The 25,569-nt window shown below is 42.0% G+C and overlaps 2 protein-coding genes across 11 annotated transcripts in view; both read right to left on the reverse strand.

The window, feature by feature from the left end:
• atp8a2 (ATPase phospholipid transporting 8A2) overlaps positions 1-18,225 on the reverse strand; it is a 40,014-nt gene extending 21,789 nt beyond the window's left edge. Inside the window, exons 1-23 of one of the 10 annotated variants that reach the window (XM_028433289.1) lie at positions 18,022-18,225; positions 11,385-11,529; positions 8,743-8,842; positions 8,324-8,422; positions 8,151-8,196; positions 7,879-7,919; positions 5,913-5,986; positions 5,484-5,553; positions 5,212-5,339; positions 5,012-5,123; positions 4,536-4,704; positions 4,319-4,446; positions 4,141-4,218; positions 3,908-3,996; positions 3,623-3,667; positions 3,394-3,469; positions 3,106-3,294; positions 2,975-3,024; positions 2,818-2,887; positions 2,643-2,727; positions 2,266-2,405; positions 927-1,065; positions 220-284 (exon numbers count right to left, since the gene is read on the reverse strand). In XM_028433289.1, coding sequence (XP_028289090.1) covers positions 220-284; positions 927-1,065; positions 2,266-2,405; positions 2,643-2,727; positions 2,818-2,887; positions 2,975-3,024; positions 3,106-3,294; positions 3,394-3,469; positions 3,623-3,667; positions 3,908-3,996; positions 4,141-4,218; positions 4,319-4,446; positions 4,536-4,704; positions 5,012-5,123; positions 5,212-5,339; positions 5,484-5,553; positions 5,913-5,986; positions 7,879-7,919; positions 8,151-8,196; positions 8,324-8,422; positions 8,743-8,842; positions 11,385-11,529; positions 18,022-18,064 — 2,181 coding nt within the window. In that variant the 5' untranslated portion in view covers positions 18,065-18,225. The other 9 variants (XM_028433288.1, XM_028433292.1, XM_028433290.1 and 6 more) reach the window with 9 other exon arrangements.
• Positions 18,226-19,739: 1,514 nt separating this feature from the next.
• Positions 19,740-25,341, reverse strand: rnf6 (ring finger protein (C3H2C3 type) 6). The gene is made up of 4 exons (XM_028432544.1): positions 25,085-25,341; positions 23,853-24,008; positions 23,525-23,689; positions 19,740-23,255 (listed from the first exon to the last, which is right to left on the reverse strand). The coding sequence occupies exons 2-4, from the start codon at positions 23,998-24,000 to the stop codon at positions 21,415-21,417; spliced, it is 2,154 nt and encodes a 717-aa protein (XP_028288345.1). The 5' UTR covers positions 24,001-24,008; positions 25,085-25,341; the 3' UTR covers positions 19,740-21,414.
• Positions 25,342-25,569: the final 228 nt, after the last annotated feature.

Here is a 25,569-nt window from a genome sequence, read left to right on the forward strand (position 1 = left end):
CTCTTCTCTAAAGGGGACACCAGAGACTTTAATTACCTGCACCTGTGAGCACACAAAGAGCCCCACCCACCAATCTCACTGTGGACCACACCCTAGTTCCCACGGGTGCCTGTTTGAGACCCCACAACATGTCCTCCTCCCTCCAGTACACATACAGGAAGGTATAACACTGCTCAAAGTGCATGCAGATGTGTCAGCAGGAGGAAGAGGTTTACTTACATCCAGAGAGTCCTCATTGACAATAATGAGGGACATCCCGTGTGTCACCAGGCGACAGGAGTAACCTGAGAAACAGGCAGGGAAGAGAATGGGGGGATGGGACAGAGATTAACTTTACTAAAACCCATAACACAGGTGAGCAACTTGTACAATTGCATTTGAAAAACCCTACCTCACACAGCCCTTCCCTGTCAGCCAACTAACAGTATTTTGCAGTGGTATTCTGACTGTATCATAGACCAATTAAACTAACTGACACAGCTGTGTTTTGGTTATTCAGGACATCATTTCTCAAATTTACAGGTGCATGAAAAATCAAAGAGAAAGTATACAGTAAAGTCTCTGAGCATGCTTTCAGCTTTCTGACAAGATCGACAAGTGTCTGCTCAGAATTTTCCAGGTCCTGTTTTTTTGGACATCTGCCATCAATGTCCTGCTTCACTGCCCAGAAACCAAACTCACTCATGTCATGCAGTCCCCTGCAGCATGGCTGCTGCTCGCAGGCATACTTCAATTAGAGAATGGAGGCATCACACATAATGCCTCCTATTCTTCAAGCCATGATTTCATTAAGTCCAGAATACATACAGCTTCCTTCACTGCTGGCTTTATTTCCTTATAGTCTTTTGCAGAATTTGCACAAATCACTACTACTCATGAAACATACTACATTTTGTTCATGGTGTTGTAAAGAGCTCTCTTCTTACCTATATTGATGGCCGTCTCTTGCTTGTCTCCAGTGAGGACCCAGATTTTGATGTCAGCCCTCATCAGAGTGGCAATGGTTTCTGGCACGCCAGCCTGGAGACGGTCCTCAATGGCTGTGGCACCCAGCAGCAATAAGTTCTGTAAATAAAAAAGAGACAAATGTAATTTAAAGATGTAAGATAAGAGAGAACAAGACCAAATCATTGCAAGTTAATGAGGTTAAAAGAAATCATATTTCGACCACAAATTTAACCAAAATCACCAGGCTGCATGTGAGGGCGCTTTCTCTCTAGAGAGCATCATCCATATCTAATTTGAGGATGAGAGTCAGTGGGTTCAGTTCAGCTGGTAAAGCAGCTCACTCAGGATCTCTGAACCAACTCTGTTTCTTCGTGCCAAGAAGTAACCCATTACCTTTCCCCCCTTGCTTTAATTTGTTCAGCATTTAAATGAATGTGTACCCTCATTAGACACACTTGGACACACACACAAACAGACATGCAGACACACAAGTTAACACTACTATGTTGTTGACTCCAGTTTTATGGGGCTTTTGGCAGGCTGGTACAGGTAATTACCCTTGTGGTCTCTCAGTCAGAGACCCCCTCCTCCTGCTGCTTCCTCTTTTTTTTCTCCTCACTTACTTTTCTCACCTCAGCGCTCTCCTCTAAATCCTTACTTTCCACTCCCATCAGTTCTGGTCTCTAGTGAATATACTCTCAGCTTAAATCTTCATATCCTGTAGTCCACTGTTTGACTTGGGCATTGCTACTTTCCTGTTCAAGACGTGGCTTTTTACAGTGGTCTAACTCAAAGAGTTTAATAAAGCACATACTTTAAAAAGCTAAATCTAACCGTGTACAGCAATCAAAGGACTTGATGAGCACTGTAGTTGGGCCATAGTTGGGTCTAAGGGCAGGAGTATATGGAGCCACTCTGCCACCTGCTGGAAACCAAAACTGTGTGTGTGTCTTTCAAAGTTTTGGTCCTATCCAACTCTGTCATTCTATAAATATTTCTGTTAAATTTAATGTTTCAGATTTGGCTTTAAAAAAAAAAATCAACACCTGACAATGGTAGAGATTGTCTATCAATCAATGGAGTTATTTTTAAATGTTTACTTATTCATTAAATAAACAACACAACAATCCATGTCCTAAGTCTCCATGCTGTCATGACAACAACCAAAAAATACCTTGAAAATATGTAACTATGTTTATGTAAATATATATAATTCCTAAAGTGCAAATATTATAAAACTAAAGCAGGCTCTGTATTTCCACATATCATAAGGGTGAAGGTCATCAAACTTATAACAGAAAATGATGCCATGTTTACCTTTTCCAGTAGTTCATAGCACTCTTCTAGTTTCTGAGCGCGGTCTTTGAGTACAGTGCTGGCTTGATTGTATTCTTTTAACCATTCTTGGTAGGTACTTTCCTCCAAGTCCACATAAGCAAAACACAGTGTTCTCAGACCTGAGGTGACACAAAGAAGGAACATATTGTGAAACACTGAGTTCAAATGAATGAACAGTCAATAGGTCTCACTGCTCATGACTGATATAATAATGAGTAAATATTGCCAAAGTCAAGTTGCAAGATGCTTTTCCAATTTAGTCAAATCATGCCAAATGCAATCGTCTTCAAATATGAGCATATCAAAGGCTACAAAGGGAAAAAGATAGCTTCTCTTTTCAAGCGTTTACTTCTTACCTTCTGTGGCAAATTGTTCCAGATGGGCAATGGTTAAATCTTTGTACTGAGACGCTTCAGTAAGACGTTCAAAAATAACATTATCCTGCAAAAAACAAAGTAATTCAGCCTAAAATGGAAAATATGTAGCGATAAATAAGAGTGCTAAATGATACTGATAATGACATAAACATACAGCCCCTTTGCAGTACAGCCGTAACGTCCCATCCGGTGTCCTGACCACCACAGACATGCGTTTGCGGTTACTGTGAAGGAAGCACAGGGTTCAGTTTCTTAGTGACATATATCAAGAATAATTTAGAGGGTGAGAGTGACACTAATGGAAGTATTACCTGGAAAACTCCAGAACATTCAGTAGTTCATAGCTCATCTCTTTTCCTCTCTGAAATTCATGGAAAGAAAATTCAGCTCAGATCCAAAAGTAGCTCTGATTCTAGAAAGATGTGCAGAAGTAGACACTTACAGCTTCAATGATAACAGAGTGTGGAGTCCTAGCAGTGAAGACAAAGCCAAGTCCTTTGGCTCCTTTGACCAGCGCTCCTTCGTCTGGTGAGGAAGCCTGGTAGATGATCTGGTTTTCCTCCCGCTCTGGAACCACCGTGTGGCACACTGCCATCATTGTGAGGAACTCACAAATCTGAGGTGATGTGGGCTAAAATGCACATACAACCAAATTTGAAGTGGTTTTAACAGCAGGTTGTAGTTTAAAAAAAATAGTTCTAGTTTTAAAAAAAGCCTCTGAAACACCTACATGGTTCTTCTCAATGTTTTGAATGAGAGCTGGGTCATCAAACTCTGTAGAGTTATGGCTGTTTGATGGCAAATTGCTGGGAGACAAAGAAACAAAGGACTTATTTCAGTTGTTTTGCATAGGAAAAGAAAATATTGAAATCAAAGCTTACACAGAAAAAATATTAGTGCAAACATGCAAAGCCATGTTCCAAAGGGAAAGATGAATGAGAAGGGCATAGATTACTAACCTGAAGTCCTCCATTGAACGATCACAGTCAAGATCAGGGAAGTGGCTGCAGTTATGAATGAGGTTGAATTGTAAAAGGAATCAGTTGATTAATTGATTAGTTCATTTGATCAAGCATGCAAGAGTTCAATCAACTAAGTAGCAGCTCATTTTTCGTTAGTCTGAATCATGAATTAGTTTAATAATTAAAGCATTCAGTGTCACTGAGAGCTCTTTTGTCTTTTATTAGGATGCTCCTTTTACATGGAGAAGTCAAAAGAAACAATTCATTTAAGAGATGACTGACCCATATGTTATTCCTGCAATGGTACACTTTTTAAAGTGCATGACGTTACAGGTCAGAGTTCCCGTCTTGTCGGAGAAGAGGTACTTAACCTGGAGAGGACACAAGCATTTGGTAATGAAGCAAACACAATATGATTTCATAGTGTATTAGGTGAGTGTGTTTTTAATGTAAATCATGGGTACAATGACTTTCCACTCTATAACCACTGATTAAGAGGAGGCTAAGGAACTGACCTGGCCAAGTTCCTCATTAAGATTGGATGTTCGAGCCATGGCTGGCGTGTCTGTCTCTGCATAATACATCTCTACATCCTGAGGTAAAAAAAAAAACAACAACACACAACACTTCAGTCATCCGGTACATTTTACTCAGTTATGAGAAAATTAATTACAAGATACAGATAGCTCGTACCCAGTTGATGAAGAGGGCCTGTGTGAATTTAACCACCTCCAAAGTGACCAGCAGACTGATGGGGATCAGGTTATTGTACAGGATGATGAATGTCAGGAGGTTATATGCAAAGTTTGTGGAGATGTCACCTGATGACACAAACAAAATCCCCTTTTATACCAACCACACTTCTTGATTACTGGATAAAGACTTAGGTTGTATTTGTATGTGCTCTTACCAGCCCGGGAGAGGTACCAGCAGGCATCTTCTGTGTGTTCTTTGTTCCAGATGGCAGCGCCCACAGAGCTGACCAATGCCATGACCAGCAGAATGCCAAACAGTACCAGGATCTGCATGTTAGTCACCCTCTCCACATTAGAGCGCTTTAACGGTGCCTTGGTGGAGTTCTGGGAGATTGACATGTCAGAGAATACAGACACACACAGTATTATTGAAAAGATTTTCAATAATTATAAGTGTCAGACTGCCAAAAACTAAAGATTAAAGTGCTTGGCGCTTGCCATGTTTGGATGCGATCCCATTTATGAATGTCTTACACATTGCACTTAAAAGCTTTGAAAACTTGTCCAATAATGATCATAAACAGTAATAATTATAATATGAAGGTCAAAACGTCTTCCTTAGTGATTGAAGCCAAGTTTTGTATGCTTTCCACACAATTTACTGTGACTTCAGAGGTCATAGTTTCTTTACCTGCATCAGTTTGGAATCATGGCCAGTGTAGACAACAATTCCCACAACCCACTGTGTATTCCTGATCTGGGCACCACGCAGTAGCACCTGGTCAGGACCCAGGGGAGCTGGACTAAGGGAAACAAAAGAAGAGTTTCCTGATCAGACAAAAAAAGTCTATCAATAACTAATCGGGTAAAAGGTATCTGTGTGTATCTCACTTTTGGTTTTCTAGCCGTAGTGTGCCAGTGAAATCATACAGGTGTCTGTTGGGGCCTTCACACTCCAAACGACCTGACAATGATATTAAATCCTCCAGAGTCTGAAAGCCGGCTGTGAGAGAGAGACCCTGGAAAAACATAATGATAAGGTACTCGAATTAAACGTATTAGAGATAAGTAAAGCTCTTAACATGAAACATGCCAATTAATAATTAACGAGAATTAACAAGCACAAGAAAAACAATGGCAGAACATAAAAACAGATTTTGTACCTGTCTGATCTTCAGATTAGTCTCTCCATCCAGGTTAGAGGTCTCAGTGTAACACATGGCCTGTGGCTCGCTGTAGAGAGGAAAGCAGATTTGCATTAAAAGACTGTAGAGCCAAAAAAGATTAATCCATTAGCTGACAGGAACTCCATGAATAACAATTTGAATATCCGATTTTCACTTGGAATGTATCTTTAAAACATTATTAAATATCACTAAAAGTATTTGCCTTTTCAAAAAAATAAAATTCAAAGTTGTTTTAACGCTATGGGTTGCAGTAACTTTAGGTTAGAACTGATCATAATTTTTTCATTTTTTATAAACAAAAACAGCACACATCCTAAAAGCAGCAGAAGATGAATGATCAGATTATATTAATGAAGGACACAAGACAAATGCAATTTCGTGCACACACACACAACAGAGTCTGACCTTGATGACACTATAACCATATCAGCTGGAAGGTGCTGGCCATTGGTCACCTTCACTATGTCTCCTACTGCCACCTTATGGCCAGGTTGCGGCAAGAGCATGAAGGAGAAAAACCGGGCATGAAAAAAAGAGGGGCATAACAGGGTAATGGGGAATTGGAGTGGTGAAAGAGAGGAAACAAACAGCAGGTTAATTAGTGACCAGCAAGGACACAGCCAACACAGAGACAGAGAAAGACTTTGAAATTATGTGACAGTCAGCACGGAAGTGCATCGCTTCAGTTGTTTTTAAAACTGGCAGACTAGCTCAAGACACAAAGATCACAAGTATGTAGATGTGATGAGAGAAGAAAAGAAAAAAGGCCTGGGAGAAGAAATTCCAGAGTCACAAAACAACTGAACTCAAGGAGACATAACAGCTACAGCCAACCTTCAAACAGCAGTAGCAGTTTAGAAAATAGTATAAGAATAAAGACAAAACATGACGTCATAAAAGCATAAGAGTTTCCAAAAAGCCAGACAAGTTCAAAAGCAGGCATTGATATACACACGCATATGACCAGTTATTTAAGTTGTTTGTTCACCTTAGAACCAGAACATTGTTTTTTCCAATACACAATAGTAGAGATAAATTCTGAGATAATCTGATCCTGGAGAATGTTAACTGTAGCATCAGTGACTCAGAGGCCAAATTCTAGACATGCATATGAAACAAAGGGAACTTCTTCCAACAGATGACAGATTAATATAGGAATTCTGATTCTGACATAGAGCAGGATTAAAGGTTAATTTAAAAGAAACCATGTGTTCCTATTTCTCATTACCACATTAACAAGTTTACAGGAGCAGCAACAACAAATCCCTCCACCTGTCAAGACAATGAGCTACACTGGGGTCTAATTCTTGCAATTCACGGTTGTCAACCACATAACAAGGACTGAAATTTGATTTGATTTAACCCACTGGAGCAAAACCAGGCACAGCTGGAATCCACAGGGTAGCACATTTGATGTAGGAAACACTACCCTAAACTGTACTTTGCACTCTGAAAACCTGTCATTCTCTTGTTGGTAGAGCTGAACAACTAACTGAATGCAAATCGAAACTGCAATTTGAAACTCTACAATTAGCAGGCTGCAATTACTATATACATGAACAGTTGTGCTCTTGCCCAGGGCCAATAAACTCTGTGGTCGGGCATGAGAAAACCCATTCAGGGAACACTCTCTCACTGTGTCTCACAACTAAACCAGCCACAGTTCACTAGTTATTAACAAGCACGTTAAAAGCCATGTTATAATATAGCCAGGTTGCAGATTGCAGAATCTTTACGCGAGGTCTACTTGTGCCGGTGGATCGCACTATTTTGTTATCTGTGAAGCTAAAAGTTTGTGGCACTAATTCTGATGATGCAAAATATTAAACATCCACACACTAATGAAACAACAAGAGAGGAAGGAAGGCAGGGGACAGCAGCATATGTGACTCACATGCTTAGATGGCTTTTTTTAAACTTTTCCTTTTTTTAATTCAACTTTTTTAATGTTAATATTAAACTAGATTATGACTATCGCAGTCAAAGCCCTACTGCTGGATCACACAGGAATAAACAATCAGAGGCTGACCAGACTCTCAGAAACAGTAGAATTATGGAAATCAAATCAGAGAAAACTTGATCACTGCACAACAGATGAGATGAAGACAGAAATGAAGCTGCTCAGAAATGTAATTATGGAATAATAAAATATGACGCCATTAAGAACAATTTACTGTTTCATTATCTGGATGCTTTTAATTTGATTTAGTTAGAGAAAATGACTCCTATGCCTGTACTTACTATCTAATTGCAGTTTTATTTGACATCATTCAAGCCAGTGAAATATGAAATGAAAGAGTGACAGACAGAGAAAACACAGAAGTGAGTGATGAGAGAGCACCAGAGTAGAAGAATGTGATGATAGTGATACCTGTTTCCAGATAATCGTCTGCCAAGTTCCATTTCGCAGCACTGAGAGACAAGGGCAACACAGTCGTCAGTCAGCCCATAGAACAGCTCTCATACAGTATTCATAGCGACAAAACTTTTGTCTGGGGCAGTGTGGCCTGCACTATAATGAGTGACAGACAACAGCCATTCACTCCGCCATGAAAGGAAAACAAAACCCATGCAAACAGATACAAGCACTCTCATGGAAAAGTGAACAGACAGTCGATGCACATTAACAAGCACACATGATACCTGTTGTCTTTTTTTTGTTGACCGTATTGTCCGCTTTATGCCTTTTCTGCAATGACAAAGATAAAGATCATCAGCTAACCAGAAGGCTTCACTCTCAGGCACCGGTTTTTCAAAATGAGCTAAAAGCTGAACAGGACTTATGATCATATTGTGAGATCTGCTATAGTACTCACATAGTCCTCTATGATCTCTTTGATCCCGGCCACAGTGAGGATAAAGATGAGCGGGACCAGAGTGGTGTAGCGACCAGTTGGCGATACATCAGGGATTTGCTGATGAGAGACAAGCGGAAAAACTCAAGATATCCCAGCTGATACAGTGTTGAGTGGCTTAAAGCATCTATAACAATCCATTAGAATAGAATAGAATAGAATATACTTTATTAATCCGTTTGGGAAGGTCCCTCAGGGAAATTTGGGTTACAGTGATGGAAAAGATAAATCGTGTGTTTATGCCTTAGCTACTTTTGTTCATCTTGCCTGTACAAATCCTGGAATGTTACAAAACAGGTTTAACTTCCTTAAAATCCTGGGTAGATTTCAGAATCAAAACAAACAGCACAGGGTTAGTAGCTGTGCCTGATGATGTTTACCTGCATAAGTGCAATGAACAGGAAGAAGGCATTAGCAGCCCGTCTGATCTGCTCATACAGGAACCGAGGCAGGAAAGTGAGAACCCCATACTTGGTGGTACTGCAGAAGGAGAGAAGAGTCATTAAATGTTGTTTATGTTCAAACATATGAACCAAGAGCCCAGCAATGCATTAGCAAAGTAGAAATACATCCATTAATTGGGTACTAATGATTTTTTACTTTGACATGCTAGCATTACTTTAAAAGCTGAATAAGAAAGAACCGCATTTGGGTTTTAATATTTCAGCACTTGTAAATCTATTAGAAACACTCAGTTGTGCTCAGAAAGGGCAAAAAGAGCCATTATGGGCTGCACACACACCACACCTATTAATAGACCACTCTTAATCAAAGGTCCCAAATTTAGACCCAAAGCCCCAGAAAATAGCTGCAAGAAACCCTCACACCCTCAACCTGTCTGCCAATCAACTGTATTGATCAGACAACTGTATTGATTTGCCTTATTATAGCTAGAATCTACTGTAAGAGCTTTTAAGAGAGGCTAAAAATAAAGACACAGCCTTCAAGTCAAGGATTGTTTGTTTTTTTTCTTGTGTGGCTTGAGTGAAGAGCAAGAGCTGCTGCCAAGGTTTCTCTTTAATGGAGAGTGCATGTATGTGTTTGAAAGTGCAGATAGTGCAACAAAAAAAAAAAAAAAAAAACACACTCCTCAACCGCATTTCAAAATCTCCTAGAAGGTTAACCCATAGCACAGACACACAAAAAACAACTCTTTTAGCGGGGCACACTCAGTTCCCTGACCCAGTGCTCTGAGTACCTTAGATTTAGTAGTATTACACTTCTGATCCAGCAGATTAAGTTGCCTTACGCTGATCAAAGGCAAGTGAAACCAGATTCCCCTGACAGCAACAAATATTTCCACTTGATCAGAAAAAGACCGCAACATCTGGTGTTATTCTTCATATGTTCAACGTTCTGTCAGTGGTGTTAGCAGCTGCTAGCTGCAGGGGAGATGCTCTCCTGCCTGTATGGCTTTGTCATGTTTTCATTAAAAAAACTGTCCTTCGTACAGACAGACACTGTTGAACACAAAAGAAAACAATGGGCCCAAGTCAGAGAGGAGTCCCTCTAAGTGGTAGAACACAAGCAGGTGTCTTCTATAAGGAATGATGTGTTACTTTGCATTGAATGACCATGTTATAGAGAAACAACTACTTGCAGAAGTGGTGGTTCTGGGTAATGGAGAGGAGCACTCAGTATACCGATAAAAGCTACAAGGCTTTAATCTCAGGAAAATCGATAAGCATATTGAACTTTTAAAACACAAACTAAAGGGTTACAGGAACACAGGGACATCAAAGGGCACGCCTTCGGAGCCAGGGCACTCCTACCTCTCCAATCAGTGCGGACTGGGGGCACAAATCCATGCATGATTCGATCTTTAATCTTATTTGCAGAGCTGAAAATGGCTCTTTTAAACATGAAATTTGATCTCCTGACAATAATGGCAAGACCACTGAATGTTAACCTAATAATGATAAGCCATTTACCTTCAAACAACGAGCATAGTTCTCTCTATGGCGCCACGCAGTTGGTACATACAGTTTTAAATAAAAACAGGTAGAGGCAACAGACAAATTACACTGGAGTTTGCCTGAATCAGAATAATACTGTTTGTGAGATTTATTATCACAGCTGAGCCCATCTAATATTTTAATGACAGCTAGAACGATCATGTTGATAAAAGATTCTTTACTGCAGTAACGGCTGTTTGACAGATAATTATATAGTATCAGGGAATTCATTCAGATGTTGTGTGCTAAACCGCAGGGGGCCCAAGATGCATCAGCACAATATGTGAAATAATATTACAAGATATATAGTCCACTTCCAAACACAGATCACCATGACCACACAGGCACAAAGGTGCATCCTGTGATTTATGCAAACACATGGAAGTGTAGTTACTTTTATTGGCAGCTTTACATATTTATGAGGACACACTGATTAAGCAACACTGTCATGTTACGTTGTTAAGCCGAAGCGTATTTCCACTGAGAAACTCATGTGGCTTTCAGGTAGTGACACATGTTGACCTCACCCTTACGGGCTGCTGCACTATTGCAAATAATTACTTAATAGGTGAGTTATTAAACAGCCTTATCAATATGTACATTTCCTCAGTGAAACTCCAAAGCAATCATTTTCCCTATAACTAACGTAACTAACTAAAAGCGTAATATTTTTGAGAGCCACATGGCCCAAAGTCTACAATTCCAGGAAGAAAAACAGTCTGTCCTTCACCCCGACAATTTGGGTTGAAAGCCCTTCTGAGCCAATATCCACACTGTCACCACACTAAATGCTGACTAAAGAAAAATGTTTTAAGTTATAAAGTAAGAGTAGTCAAGATGGGTATTAAGGCTGCATCAATACAAAATAATCAAAAAAGAAGAGTATTTCTATCACATACCTAAAATGTAAATGTCTGTTTTTGTCTTGCTTTACAAATCCATAAAAAAAGCCGAATTAGTTTGATCAACATTATCGTCTCTACTAGCAGCTCATCAGTAAAGAGACTCCGTACATATGGTCCACAAAGCATTACAAGGGAAGTGAGAAGTCTAGGACTGACACCTACCTGACATGGTTGTCGCAGAACTTTGTTTGCTGTGGCCGGTTGAGCAGCACCGTCCGCGCTGTGGCATCTACGGGATCCGCCTGGGAAGTGGTCCCGGACATCTCATCATCTGCCTTGCGGTAACCGGCAGACGAGCAAGCAGGTCCTGCACCGTTGGATTGATGGGAGAGAGGCGAGGCTGAGTGAGTGCGAGTGAAAGATGGAGCGAAAGAGAGAGACAGAGAGGGAGGGAGAGACACAGAGACATGGACGGGAGACGTGGTTTACGGTTCAAAAGCCAAGTCGACCAATTAGTACTAGATGCTACTGTATGCTGATGTATGCTGAAGCCGGCGGGGTCGATTCAATGACGTTTCCCGTTATAAACACCCCCCCCCCCTTGTCTTTCAGGTACCGTCAATGCACTCACGCGCGTTTCGCGACGCCCACGGGACCCCCCGCGTATAATGGATGTGCTGAGGGATGCACAATGGCGAACAAACACGCGGGGTGTGTGTGTTTTATCAGCGCATCAACTTGCTCATACGCACCACCGAGAAGACCCGGTGCACGTCGCGGCTTGGATACAGGATACAGGCACAAATTTATCCAAAAGAAGCGCCAGGGGGTTGCAACACTTTTCTCCTGCAGTCTCCCTGCCTCCCTGCCTCCCCGCCCGCCTGGCTTTGTCGTCTCCAACCGGTTTAAAGCGTCGTGATCGCCGCTCATTCACCCACGCATCAGCTCCAGGAGCTGGACAATTCACCATCAAGCGCACCCGATAACGCAGAGTAAGTATGGTGCTGTTCAGACACTGAAGCAGTGAGAGAAATGTAAACAGGTCTGGACGCCACAGTTTACTCAGCTGGTACAACAAGGGCGAACCTGAGCGAGGACAGATGCAGCAGCACGCCCGTCCCTCCTCTCGCCTCCTTCGGCTTTGCTAAAGAGGTTTCTCGCGGCCCTGGTGACAGATACTGGCCCGGCAAGCTCCACCGCCGTGTCATCTGGCCACCTGCCGCCCTGGAAAGCTCTTATCCGGCACGCTTGAGACGATCTCCTCCCTCCAGTATGAGTTAGAGCTGCTCACGTTTCCCAGCTCAGACAACGAAAGGAAGCCATATGGAGCTCCTTCAGTGCGGCGGAGGGGCAAAGTCGGGGCTCCGCTTTTAAAGGGCCAGAAGCCTCATATCGCTTTAAGGTCTGCGGTCAGACACACATGGGTCAAATGACATCCGCGAAGACGGAGCAATCCATCAGGAGATCACCGAGAGTCGCTTTATACAGTGAGCGTTCACTTCCTACAGGTTTCTGCTCTTCACTTTGTTTTACCTTGTGTGGCTTAGAAGTTCTCATACTATGCTGCAATTATTGCAATACCATCTTCTAATGTGTGTGAGTAGTTGTGAATCCTCTAAAGGTCTGTTTGGGGTAGTCTTACAATTTCTTGGGAACTGTCTGTGAGTGAGTCTGTGACTGAAAACAACAGGCTAATTGCATAAATAATTCAGAAAAGAATAAGCACTGGCAGGGTTCTGCAGATTAAATTTCCACAGTCCTGAATATACAACACTACCAGAGATGGGTCATATTGTCCATGCATCAATAACCAAAATTAGGTTAACATTGTTACATTGCACTCAAGCTGATTTTTTCTAAACTGGGAAAGAATGTGTACATTTACCTAGTAATAAATCAGTCTGGCTTTCCTAATGGATGTGCCGTCATCCCTGATGGCACATCAGATTTCCCCCTTTCCACTGAACAAGACATTAACTTTTGTTTACAGCAAAGAATTACAGTTATTGTTGCATCTGACTGGGAGTTACTTTACAGAAAAGTATTTTGCATGTATTGGAGTCAGATCACTTTATACATGTGCTTTCCTGTCTGTCTCTCCAAAAGAACCCAGCTTGACACATTTAGACCTTCAACACTTCAACCTCAATAAATTCATTCATTTTCAATCAGCCCACAACGTGCCTGCACAATACAAAGAGCAAGGGTCAAAGTCTGTAGAGCAAACTGATAATAAACAGCCTATCTCCCATCTCTGTATCTCTTTAAGGGCTGTTACCTCTGGACCATACCATTAGTACTAGCAGCAGCAGTAGTATTAGCACATCTTGCTCAAATATGTATTACCACAATGCCCCTTATCCTGTCATGTCTCCACCTTTTAGCCCCTACACATCTTTTCAACAAGATCAATAATGCCTTTCTCAGCAGCCCACTTCTGCTCTAATTCACTTCTGAGGAGATCAATGACTCTGTTACTCATCTCTGATGGAGTAGAACCACAGTCACCTCTGTAACTCATTACTGACACTCCAATGATGAGTCAGCAGCAAACCCCAGCAGAGCAACCCAGCAGGTCAATTACACATGAAGTACCCAAGATAGCCAGACAGGTACCGATGGACTGATAACCTGCGGTCAGAACAGGTAAGACAAGACTGATCCCCACACATCAAACACCTGGATCTCATACCCTGCTTGCAGGATAGAGGTACTAACTACCCATTTGGTAGCTTGGTCTTTAAAAAAAAAGCTGTTTCTTAAAAGTGAGCATAGGCAAAGCCTTTTATTACCTTCCTGCCACGAAAGCCTGTGTTTTTAGAGGACAGTTAAAACACATTTAGGGACATAAGGTGAGCTGTTTCAAGAAGCTTAACAAGGGCAAAACAAAAAGCAGACAGTTCAAAACCATAAAATACATATTATCCTCACATTTGTGTTTTGAGCTGAACACAAGCTGTCTTGGCCTGGTGCCAAAATTTCACTGTTAAAAAGCAGACTAGGGTACTAAATAATGGATAGAAACAGGCTGCATAATTCATCTACATTTTCCAGTATGGCAGAGCAAAATCACCAGTCAGCCTTGATGCTTCCTCCTAGCCTTTGCTCAGGTCAGCGACCATGTGATCTCCTGCCCTCAGTGTCTGTGCCTGTGATTGCCAGAATTGTATTTTAAACTGCACAATTGTAGTTTCAGAGTGAGAGATGCCTACACATTAACTCTGATCATGCCTAATAGAGATGCACTATATCGCAACATCCTGCACAGAAATTAAATGAGCTAGAAGGCAGGAGTTACTAATCATAATCACATCTACTGGAAAACACAATACAGCAGCTGCTGAAGCACTCCCACCCTCACAAACCACACTTGGGACAGATACTCTGGCTGATTTCATGTTTTTATTGCATGAAAAACTCTCAAAGCAAGTCAGACCTAACCGCTGTTGGGCAGCCGAATGTACACAGCTCATAAGCGTGTGCATATTTTCTCCCGAAATGTTTTCAAACATCTGTTGAAAACACAGCCTGAGATCACCGATGCCCACATGTCTTGTCAAACACTTCTTGAGGTGTAAACACTGAACCCCGAACACCTTGTTATGTATATTCAATTAAAAACGTAAAACATATTCCTTCATGCACAGCTTGCAATAACACCATGTGGTCAGGAACACATTACCAACAGAGCGTCGCCTGCCTCGGTGACCCCTACGTCCCATAGCTGTCTTGGTCTCTTATGTGATTGCCAGGCCCTCATTCAGGTCCCAGATGACCTGTTCGTTGTCATTCCCCATGGGTCCATTTGCCACTGTAGCGGCGTAGGAATGTAAGGCAAGAAAGCCTCTTATGGGCCAAGTGAGCGAGCATGATAATCCCTTCTATGTCTGCTCTGCAACTTCACCTGAAGCTAATCCATAACCTGATAATCCTATAGGGGGAACAGCAACACGCACACAAACACAGATCAAACTAATGTATGCATATGCACAGACACACCCGCACACACACACACAGACAGTGTATTATGAACACTCCACTCCCCCACACACAGGTTAATGTACATATTTTAATTCCAAAAAACATGAAAGGCCCCAGCATGCAGCTTCTGCCCAGTCCATCTCTAAATCCAGCTCAAAAGATATACATGCACGAAGCAGTGTTCATGTACATGCTCTGTTCAGGCATGCCATGTCCAAACAATCATGTGTCCTGTTCTACAGCATGCAACATGTTCATAATGACAGTTTGGTTAAAAGACCACAGTGCATACTGCTCTGTCTTCACCCGGTGTAGGTTGCCACCACTATCTACAAGCACATGCAGTGAGAGGGGTCCTGTTAGGCATTCATCACTCCAGGCCCCAAGGAGCTACAGGCTATTCAGGGTCCACAGCAGTAGCTATGACATATCTTAACCTTTTCCGCCAAACACAAGACACCCATGGAAATAACTCCTTGACATTGTAGCTCATAAGGGCCGGGGGTTGGAGACACCTGCTCCTAGCTACTGCGCATTACACATGCACCTTGGGACTCCAGACACAAATCATCCAGTCCAATTTGAGCAAACTCACTTTTGTCAAACCTGTCTGTGAGGCGGGCACGCATGGTAGCACCGGTGCCTGGGTCCTGCTGTTCAGAAGCCTCCTGTCTAATGGTGGTCAACACTAACTGCTCTGTAGGTGTCAAGAAAGGCCGTGGCAGAAGAAAACAACACACACACAAGACAACAAATCATTATACACATAACATACTGCACACAACATGTGTCTGTGGCCATACTGGTAATACAACTGCATGTGCTTTTTTAATGGAAGGAATAACAGTGAGATGAGAGTCATGCCTCTACAGGAGAGATGCAGGCCTGAGAAACTTCCCACCTTTTAACTTGCCCAGGAGTGCCGCCCTGTGGCAAGCTTATGTAAGTACCTTATGTCTGCAATTTATGAGGCCTCTTTCTATCTCCTAAATGGCATCCTCAGTTGCTATGCAGCTATGGCGACCAGTCATTATCTCTTCAGAACAGATGTATTGTTGACAGTTGGCTGAGCTGCATGACTCACATAAACAAGGTACGCAACAGCGACAAAAGATATGGCCTTACCATTAACTACAAAACCTGCGGACTGCACAAGACAAACTGCAAAAACTGGAAGATGCTTTCATTGCACTTTGTTTGGCTTGCTATTGTAACATAACACATGTTTCTGCATTATACTGGGCTTTCTCAACTGTGGGTTTTTCATTAGGGATTACAGTAAAAAGGCTTTTCTAAGTCTATTTTTACACTTTGTTTTGATGGCCTTCCTAAAACGCACAAATTCAGTTATTAATTGTAAAATTATATGTGACAGATTGGTATAGCTGCAGACGTCATCACCAGGGATGTGGCAGCTAGCTAATTGGAGCAAAGAATCAAGAGGTCAGGCTTCAAGAGATTACAGTTAAGACAACACGAGAAACCCAGGAAGAAACACATCTACATGCCTATACAGCAAACTCTCCTATACCTATTTAGACATCAGGCACCTGAAAACATTTTTAGTACTACAACTGAAAATCCAATATCAATTGATCCGACACAAAGAAGAAGAAAACACACAGCAGTGTGATTCATTAATCAACCTTAGTTTACTGCCTCAACATGTAATTTTTCCTGTGGCACAAATGAGCTTCCAGTTTTTTTTTTTTTTTAAACAACACATAAATATTTGGGAACCTCTGGCCTGAAGACAACACGGCCCAGTTGGCGCTCTTCTCTGTTCACAGTTTGCCCTGCTTTCTATTTCTGGAAGCTGCAAGAGGCATGCAGCCACACTCATACACACAGACACACACAAAAGCAACGTGGCCTGACAATATGTGCCTGTCACTATTTAAAGCCACTGGATGAATCAAACACATGCTCTGCTCTTCCAGCACAATCCAGCCCCAGTCCAACATCTGTTTGACATGTGTGTCATCCACATCTTCTCTCTAGCTTTTGAGGACAAGAAGATTTTCTGCTAGAACTACTGAGAAGCACACGTACTGTTTATTTACAACATCCAGGGGCTGTGTGGAACACCCTGCATTATCCCCTTCTTAAAAGGAGTGTGTACAAGGCTGTGAATGTGGATGGCCTTAAGGTGAGGTGAGATCCATTTCCGGACGGCTTAGAATAAACGTCGCTCTTTAGACGGTCACGTGTTTTTTTAAGTCGGAGAGGTAATGGGCTGTTCTTGGTCTATAGGCGCTTATGTGTGAAATTAGACTAGACTATTTTTTGTCTCCGCCAAAATCTATCTATGAACTTCCCCTATTTCAATGAGGCAGTCCATGCGAAAATATGACGTGAATCAGGAGGTCAAGATACAACGATCTGTCGCAACAAAATTATATAATACATAATGATGTCAGGGGACGGACATAACATAAAAAAGTGGTAAGGTCAAACCATCCTATGGGACAATAAGGGTGCTGTTATCTTTTCATGATGTTCAGGCTCAGATTGCTTCACATATCTTCTGCTATAAACATGTCAGGCGCTGTAAAGGGCACACGGTGCTACCTGAAAAAGGTGCCTGCAGTCTGCATGCCCTTGCATCCTAACCGGTGCCAAAAACTGAGTGAGGCTGGCTGGAGTGAGGCGGTACAGCAAGTCACTCCATATGGATGCCGCAGTCCCGGACAATACGGATCCCCGTTATTATGCCAAGCACACGCCAAATACGCATAAATATATACAGGCCGCTGTATCTACAGTAAAGACAGGCCTATTAATGAGACGAGCACTTTACAATGACAGGGGACAATTTCAGAGACGGGCGGAACCCCCCGATCGAGCAAAGATTAGAGAAGGTGCCTTTTAAGCTTACCTCCCTCACTGTGTATCTTTTTGCCTCTCCGGTTGAAATACATCTTGCTGGTGGTGCACAAGTGTCGGTGTGGCTGGGGCAAGTAGACCGGAGCGGTGGCATGCTCATGGCTCACCGACAGAGCCGATGAATGCTGCTCTGGGGCCGGGCTGTGGTCGCCGTTGCTGCTGCTTATCGGGGATCATTATTTCTCGGTGGGGCCGCGGTGATAATGTTGGTGAGGGCAGCTTCAGCCAGATACAACTGATGATGAGGATACAGAATGTGCTACTTCCGGTCAGTGGTTTCAAAATAAAACACGTAAAAACGAAGGGAATCTGACCTGTCATCATAGCCTCCTACAATTGATTACCATGTGACATATAGCCTGATAGCTCGATTTAACAAATCTATTTTAGTACTTATTCACAACCGCATAGTTACAACAGTATTTACGAGAAACAGCTGATTTTTTATTTATTTATTTTTTAGATCTGTAGCAATTTACAAGTACTGAAATGTCTCGTCACTACATGTATTTCCTTTTAAGATAAAGGATAATTGAGTTTCCACAGAAAAACAATCAGAAGCTGTGATGGTGATTAAAATTCCCAGCCTTACATTGTGTCATTGTTTTTCTTTACATGATTCTATACTATTATAGATTTTTTTATATAACCTCTAAGACTTGGGAAAATAAATAATTATTTTTAAAAATATTACAAACAAATGAAGGGACGCCTGCTTCTAACGGTGTTTAATTCAAACAGTGAAATCTATTTTGAAAGCCAAGTGCCCTTGTTCCTGGTCATGTCCTGTCTGGCTTTACAACCTGTTTCAGATGAGCCACGGGGCGCGCATTGAATGATGATGATGATGGTGGTGGTGGTGAAGCTCTACATAGTGACAGATGTAACCACACATTTTAGAAACATTCTGTCGATTTTGTAGTGAGCTTTTCTGTATTTAAAAAGGAAATTACATGTATCCTATTAAATTTCTTATCTTAACTCATACCTCTCAGAAACTAAAAAGTTAAATTGTGTTTAACAGCGACCACGCATGTGTCAGCTTTGAAAGCAAAAACCAGGACTATGTAATCAAAACGGTTCAGTCACTGAACGTGGAGCGGAAATTTACATTTCTCCTACAAAATGTGAGCAGTAAAAATTTAATTTGTGGCCTCGCTAGCATCCAAATTAGCGGTTTTTACACTATCCATAAAGATGAGTTTTACCACTAGAACAGCTATTTAAAAAAAGTTCAAGAAACTGTTTAACTCACTTCTTCCGCGTAGGTCATCAATACTCTTTCCATTTGTGAGATTATTTTGTTCAAAGTACATATAATATAATAGTTCTGATACACGCTCGCTGCTTGCAGCTAACGCGTTTAGTGGTGTTTGGTAAAGCCAAACATTAAAAGCGTTTTAATGCTATGGAAAGCCAAGAGGGTCATAAACAGCCGCAAATCACAGTAAAATGGCGTCTAACCATCCAACAACAACGCCCGTTTTACAGTGTTTTGTCTAAAAAAGGGACTTTTATGCCCTTATTAATTGCCCTTCAGTAATTAATAAAGTTAATTTCATTTCATGAAGTGAGTGAGCAGACTACATGTACGGGAGGGCTACACAGATATATCATACAGCAGAGATTCAGGCATAATAAAGCGGCATTTTATTCCTTTGTTAAGAAAGAAGAAACCCACTGTCTTCATTGTATTACATAGTAACATACTCTTCATCATAGCTTTTATTTAATCTCATCACATTGTAACATAACACAGTTCATATGTCAAAGGTTGATTTCCATCTTATTAAATAGAAACAGAATAAATATTCACTTCTGAACTGTTTTGCCCACAACTATCTCCAAGGTGGACATTCACTGAGACAGAATCTTTCTGAGAACCAGTTTTATTGGGTCACCAGACCTTATCTTCGCACACACATAAAACCATACACACTCTTACATACTATACTGCATCAGTCCTGCAATTTTCTTAGTGACATATTACCTGCAACATTGTAGTAGCTCCTGCGTTATGTATATGATGATGTACAAAGTGACTGGTGGAAACACCGACATGGTGGTTCGGCTAAATAATTCGTCTGTTCTACACTAGAAATGCAACATCTGTGCAGTAGTGTAAAACAATAAATCATAAAGATAAATGTAACAACACTGCCTTTATCGTTTTCCTCTAGCACCCAAATATAATGCATCTGTTGCACTGTGACAGACCCAATCAGCAAAAGGGGAGTGTAAATGAATTCTAGTGTTTGTAAACACTGTTTCTGCCCTTACTTTATGAGCAACAACTTCTGAATTAGCAGGACCACTATGAAAGAAGTAAATGTTTTATTTTTTTAATTCCTGGTTCCAAGTCTCTGCTTAACAAACGTATCAAGCTAACGATGCAATGTAACTTCATGACACGGGTCCTGTCAGGTGTGGAGACTGAGAGAAAACGATGACTTCAGCGTTAACAAGACTGTTTTTAAATGGAGATGATAATCAGGCATTACAATGTAAACAACAATAAACAGCAAAACAAACAATACTGTCTTTTCTTTCCATATTGCACAACTCATACTAACAATGCTGAATTCCTGATTATCTCATGCCATCTGCATTTTAACTGTACTGCTTGTATGGCTAATGTTAAGTATTTCAAAGTGGCTAATTTTAGTAGGAGACTAATGGAAGAAGTCCATATTGCAATTATATGGGACGTAAAACAAAATCCACTGGACATATGGAATAAAACTTAGTTAAAAAATAAATACATAGCTCTTTAACAACCAAATAATTAATACATTTGTTAACCAAATGTAAAGGGACACTTTAAAATTCATGTCAAATCTTCAATGGAAAATACCTAAAAAAAAGAGAAAAAGAAGGCTGCCTGTTTCCATTCTAAACAGATGGCATGTAAGGCGCATCTTACTTTAAAACCCTTAAATACAAGCAGTGATGAGTTATTTACAGCTTATACCCATTAAATCAAGTGTGGAAGTGATTTGTATTGTCCAGTTGTGACAAAGAGACGTCACGTCTATCAGACATCCAAGAGTTAAGTGAGACTACTCAGCAGCGGCTACAGGAGCTCCTTAAGCAGTAATATCCTCTATTGACATTGGTCTCTTAAGGTGTATGGTTGGAGACCAGCAAACTCAGTCAGAGAGAAAAATAAAATAATAATGAGTTGCTGAAAACAATGAGTCTAAAAAAATAAAGTTTTGTTAATTCTCTGCATTTATAGTTTCTTTTTTCCACACTTTTGGTTCAGCCTTCTTCCACACAATGGATATTTTCAAACAATTAAACAATGAATGCGCTATGTACATGCAAAGCCCACTTGGGTCTGGTCAGTTCAGCCAGGCAAGAGCATGGTAGTTGAGCAAATAGGTCAGTCATGATGCACTGCAAGTACAGGCTGCCTGCAGATTGGGCAGGTGTTGTTTTCAGAGAGCCAGCGGTCAATGCAGTGGATGTGGAATTCATGTGAGCAGGGCAGGCGCCGTAACTTGTTGCCTTGAGCATACTCATTGATGCAGACACTGCATGCGCGGCCCATTTCCCCCTCTAAACTGGCCTGACCATAAGTACGTGTGGATAGATTGTCAATCTGCTCTTTGGTCAGGCCCCTAGGATGTTCGTCATCCTCCTCATCATTGAGCAAGAAGAAATGCGCCAGCCGCAGGATGGGTAGAGTGCCGTTCTCTACCAGGTTATTGGTGTCTCTGCTGGTGGCTCGTCCATCTGTAGTGCTCACTACTCCTCCTCCAAGTCTGGCCTGCCCAACCTGGTCTTCCTCGCCTCCTAAAAGCCCTACCCTTTCTTGAACTACTCCACCTGTACCAACTTGGCCAGGTGCACTCTCATTCGTATGTAGACGGTTGGCCGGGCTAACATTACTATTTGTACCAAGAGCATCTGCATGGCTAGGTGCAACAGTTTCAGAATCAGCCTCTGTCCCCATTAGGGAGCTAAGTTCCCCAAATCCAGTCATGATCTGGCGTAAGATGGAACGTAGGGCGGTGGAGTTTGGTTCCCCAAGGCCTGTCTCACTGATGCGCCTTAGTGGAATCCTGATAGTACTCACATAAGTGCGGATGCCAGCTCGCTCAGAGCGGGAGATGGTGCGTCTAAATCCACCACTGTCACTTTCAAATGTGACTGTATTCTCGGCAACCCGGGCACGGGATCGTGTTCTACTAGCAATGCTATCCCGATCACGGTTTTCACCAGGTCGAATCCTTCTCACCTGTAAGTCCAACATAATTGTTGGGTGCCGGCGCACTGCTGAACTTCCTGCTCCTATTACATGGGATTCACTCTCACGCTCTCCTGTCTCTACAGATGGCTCTGTTAATGCAGCTGGTTCAGACACAGCCTCCCCAGTCTCCATTGACACAGAGGCTGTGCCACTGCCTGGCTCAATAGTGTGGGTGGTGGAGCTGCCGACACCACTGCTGGATGGGGGAGTGGCATTGACAACAGCTATTCTGTGCAAAGGTGAACGACTTCGCCTTGAGGTACGAGATGAAACCCCACTTCCTGCTGTAGCCCTGCGTGCACGGCCACGCGACCGGGTCCTACGTGATTCATATCCCACAGCTGGAGCCTGTGACCCAGACTGTGGTGACACCCGTGGACAGTCTATAGAAGCAGACACATCATCACGCCCCTGCTCTAATTCTACATTTAGGGCTTGGTGTTGCAATGACATCGTTTGAACAGGAGGAGGATTAGGTACAGTGGGAGGTGAAGAGTGCAAAGCAGCACTTCTTCTTTGAGAAGCAGTCGGAGTGGTCACTGGGGGAGGAAGTGCAGGGGGACTCATAGAAAGTGTGGCAGTAGTGCTGCGTGTACGCCGCGTGTGCATCCTCCTACTGATGGCTGGGCGAGGGGAGGGGTACGGGGGTGGCCTTGGTGCAGTGGTAGGGCGAGAGCTGGAGAAGGAAGAGGCGGTACGTATGGAGGGTACAGTTGTGTTTGGAGCAGTTACTGGCAGCTCTGCAGTGTCCACAGTGTCACTATGCTCCCCGGGCTCTGGCTGATCATGGTTAATGTTGATCTCCAAACTAAAACGAAATTCTCCACTGTTGGGGTTGGTCCGACTAACAGCACGCCATGTTTGGTTGCCACTCTGGCCACTGCGAGTAGCATTACCAGTGCGTCTGAAAGTGTTTAGCCACTCCAGTAATGAGTCACCATTAGACGTTTCTGCTCCAGGCTCTGACACCCCTGTAAAATAAATAAGGGTAAGCCTGAGAAAGCTAATATGTATTCATCACAAAATCTATTCTTTTGCACAAGAAAGGATGATAATAAAAGCTATCATTAATCTGTTATTAAGGTCAAGCAGCAAATGATTATGCTGTGAGAGTCTAATGTTTTTGGCTTCTTTTTTGATCAATGGCCTAAATCCATGACAAACCCAAACCATATCACGACAAGGAAAGGCCCGATTTAAACAGTCAGTGAGAGATAAGACTCCCCCCTATTCTTCCTACCTGTGACTCGTCTCCCTCCAGCCCCTCTTTCATCTCCCTCACCACTACTGCTCTGCTGTTCCCCAGAATCAGCTGTTGGCGAGCGCTGCTCAGTACGGGGCTGAGATGACACACGTTCTTTTGCTCCATCCAGACGCTGACGGAGCTCCTCGGCAGTCACCTCCCCTGTAAAACATGTGGACATGCAATCTGTTATGTGCTGTGAGCACTCGTGAGTCAAAACCAACCCCAGTCTTTTTTTTCTTTTTTTAATGCAGACACATGTGGTATGCTCATAATCCCAAATACAGATAATCTCAAACACGGTTAATTATGTGGTCCTCCTCACCAGGGGTACCCAGCAGGTTGCTGTCTCTCATGAGGCGATACTCTTCTTCACTTAATTCATTAATAAAGTGATAGTATGCCTCCTCCCGTCGAAGACGCTCTGCCTGCCTCCGCCGTTCATCTCCCCCACCAGGAGGGTCCATCTCCATGAAAAGTGCTAGCAGACAGATAAATGAGCATCAGAAAGAGATGAAACATTGTCTAAAGCTACTTACCTACAGTATCGTTACACAAATTGAAATATACATTTGTCATTACATTATGCTTACCGGGAACAAAACGTGTAACAGTTAATGGCTTTTTTGTTCTATTCTGGACAGCTAAAGAATAATTGTTTTGTTCACAAATATTCAGCATGTATTTGTAGCTCATAAAACATACTGGTGCAAGATGCAATGCAAGTTAGAGCTGGTCAAATCTCTGTTCAGGGGAGAAGTTAAATCCACGCCATCCATTTTCTCTCTAAAGACTCCACCAGCAAGAGACAGGATAAAGCTACGGCAATCTTGCTAACGTTACTAGCTACTATTAGCTCGAAGGCAAGCATTGTAAATTACTCTAATTTAATCTATAGGTAAATGCTCCATTCTTTTGCTGTAAACGGCAACCAACAGAAATCACAGAGACGCCGTAGTCGTCATGTAAGATAATAAAAATCGAATGACAACAGTATCAACGGAAGGCCATGTTAAAGGCAGTGGAATAAAGCAACAAAACTGGCGTTGTCATCCCGGTTAGCCACCAATCATTGGCCTAGTAATGCTGACAGACATGCCACTTGTCCAATAGCTGTTCTCCAGAGGTGGGACACGATAAACTAAACGTAGGTTTCCTCCATGTAAACGCAGGGCAAAGAAGGCAAGACAAAGAATCTGTCAGCATTATTTGAGAATTAGATAAAACAGGTGTTAAAACCGAAAACAGTTAGCAGCTCTACCATCCTAACTTGACATTGTGTTTTGATGACATTTCAAAAAGGCAAAGTATATTTTTAAATGGACAATGCTACACATGCTAACTGGGGGCTAGCACGTTAGCACAACCAACGTTAGCGAACAGCAATTAGTCGACACCAATGTTAGCTGGCTAGCCAGCGAGCTGCGTGGCTAAATAACATAACATAAATTGATATGACATCATTTTTCAGCAAGCAGATAATATACGTTAACCTTAACGCTAAAGCCCAGTGTCCTTTTATAACAGATGACAGTGACATTTAAAGATATTTAGTACCTGACAAAGCAGCTGTAATATGGACGGTTCGCTCCGCTCTTCCTTCTCTCTCTCAAACCAAGATGGGACCAGCGGTGCTACATTACATCTTCCGCCGAAAACACGCGGTAGGACACGTCAGTTCCTAGATACAACAACAACGCCAAAACAAAATTCCTGACATTTTTACACATCTAACAAATATACATGGGGATCTGCATGATTTATTTTGAGTTCTTAATTTCTTTAATCGTAATTTACATTTATATATTGCAAGACATGACAATATAATAAACGTTTAAGCAAAAATGGAATGAATTATAGACTACGTAATATAAGTGTCCATACATAAATATGGAAACCTGTAGCCTAGTATACGGCTATTATTGATTTACATTTTTTGTTTTAGTAATTGTGTCAAATGTTTAGAATTGTCTACCCTTGTGTTAATGTTAAGCATTATATCTCATTTTTCGTGATCAGATATATCTAATATGTTGACGATT

Source organism: Parambassis ranga, chromosome 20 (genome assembly GCF_900634625.1).
Source record: "Parambassis ranga chromosome 20, fParRan2.1, whole genome shotgun sequence".
Taxonomy (NCBI): Eukaryota; Metazoa; Chordata; class Actinopteri; family Ambassidae; genus Parambassis; species Parambassis ranga.

Coding starts and splice junctions, on each gene's coding strand:
- rnf6 (XM_028432544.1), bottom strand. CDS start 24,000: ATGGAGATGGACCCTCCTGGTGGGGGAGATGAACGGCGGAGGCAGGCA. Junction 23,690..23,852: donor CAACCTGCTGGGTACCCCTG/GTGAGGAGGACC, acceptor CATGTTTTACAG/GGGAGGTGACTGCCGAGGAG. Junction 23,256..23,524: donor TGGAGGGAGACGAGTCACAG/GTAGGAAGAATA, acceptor TTTATTTTACAG/GGGTGTCAGAGCCTGGAGCA.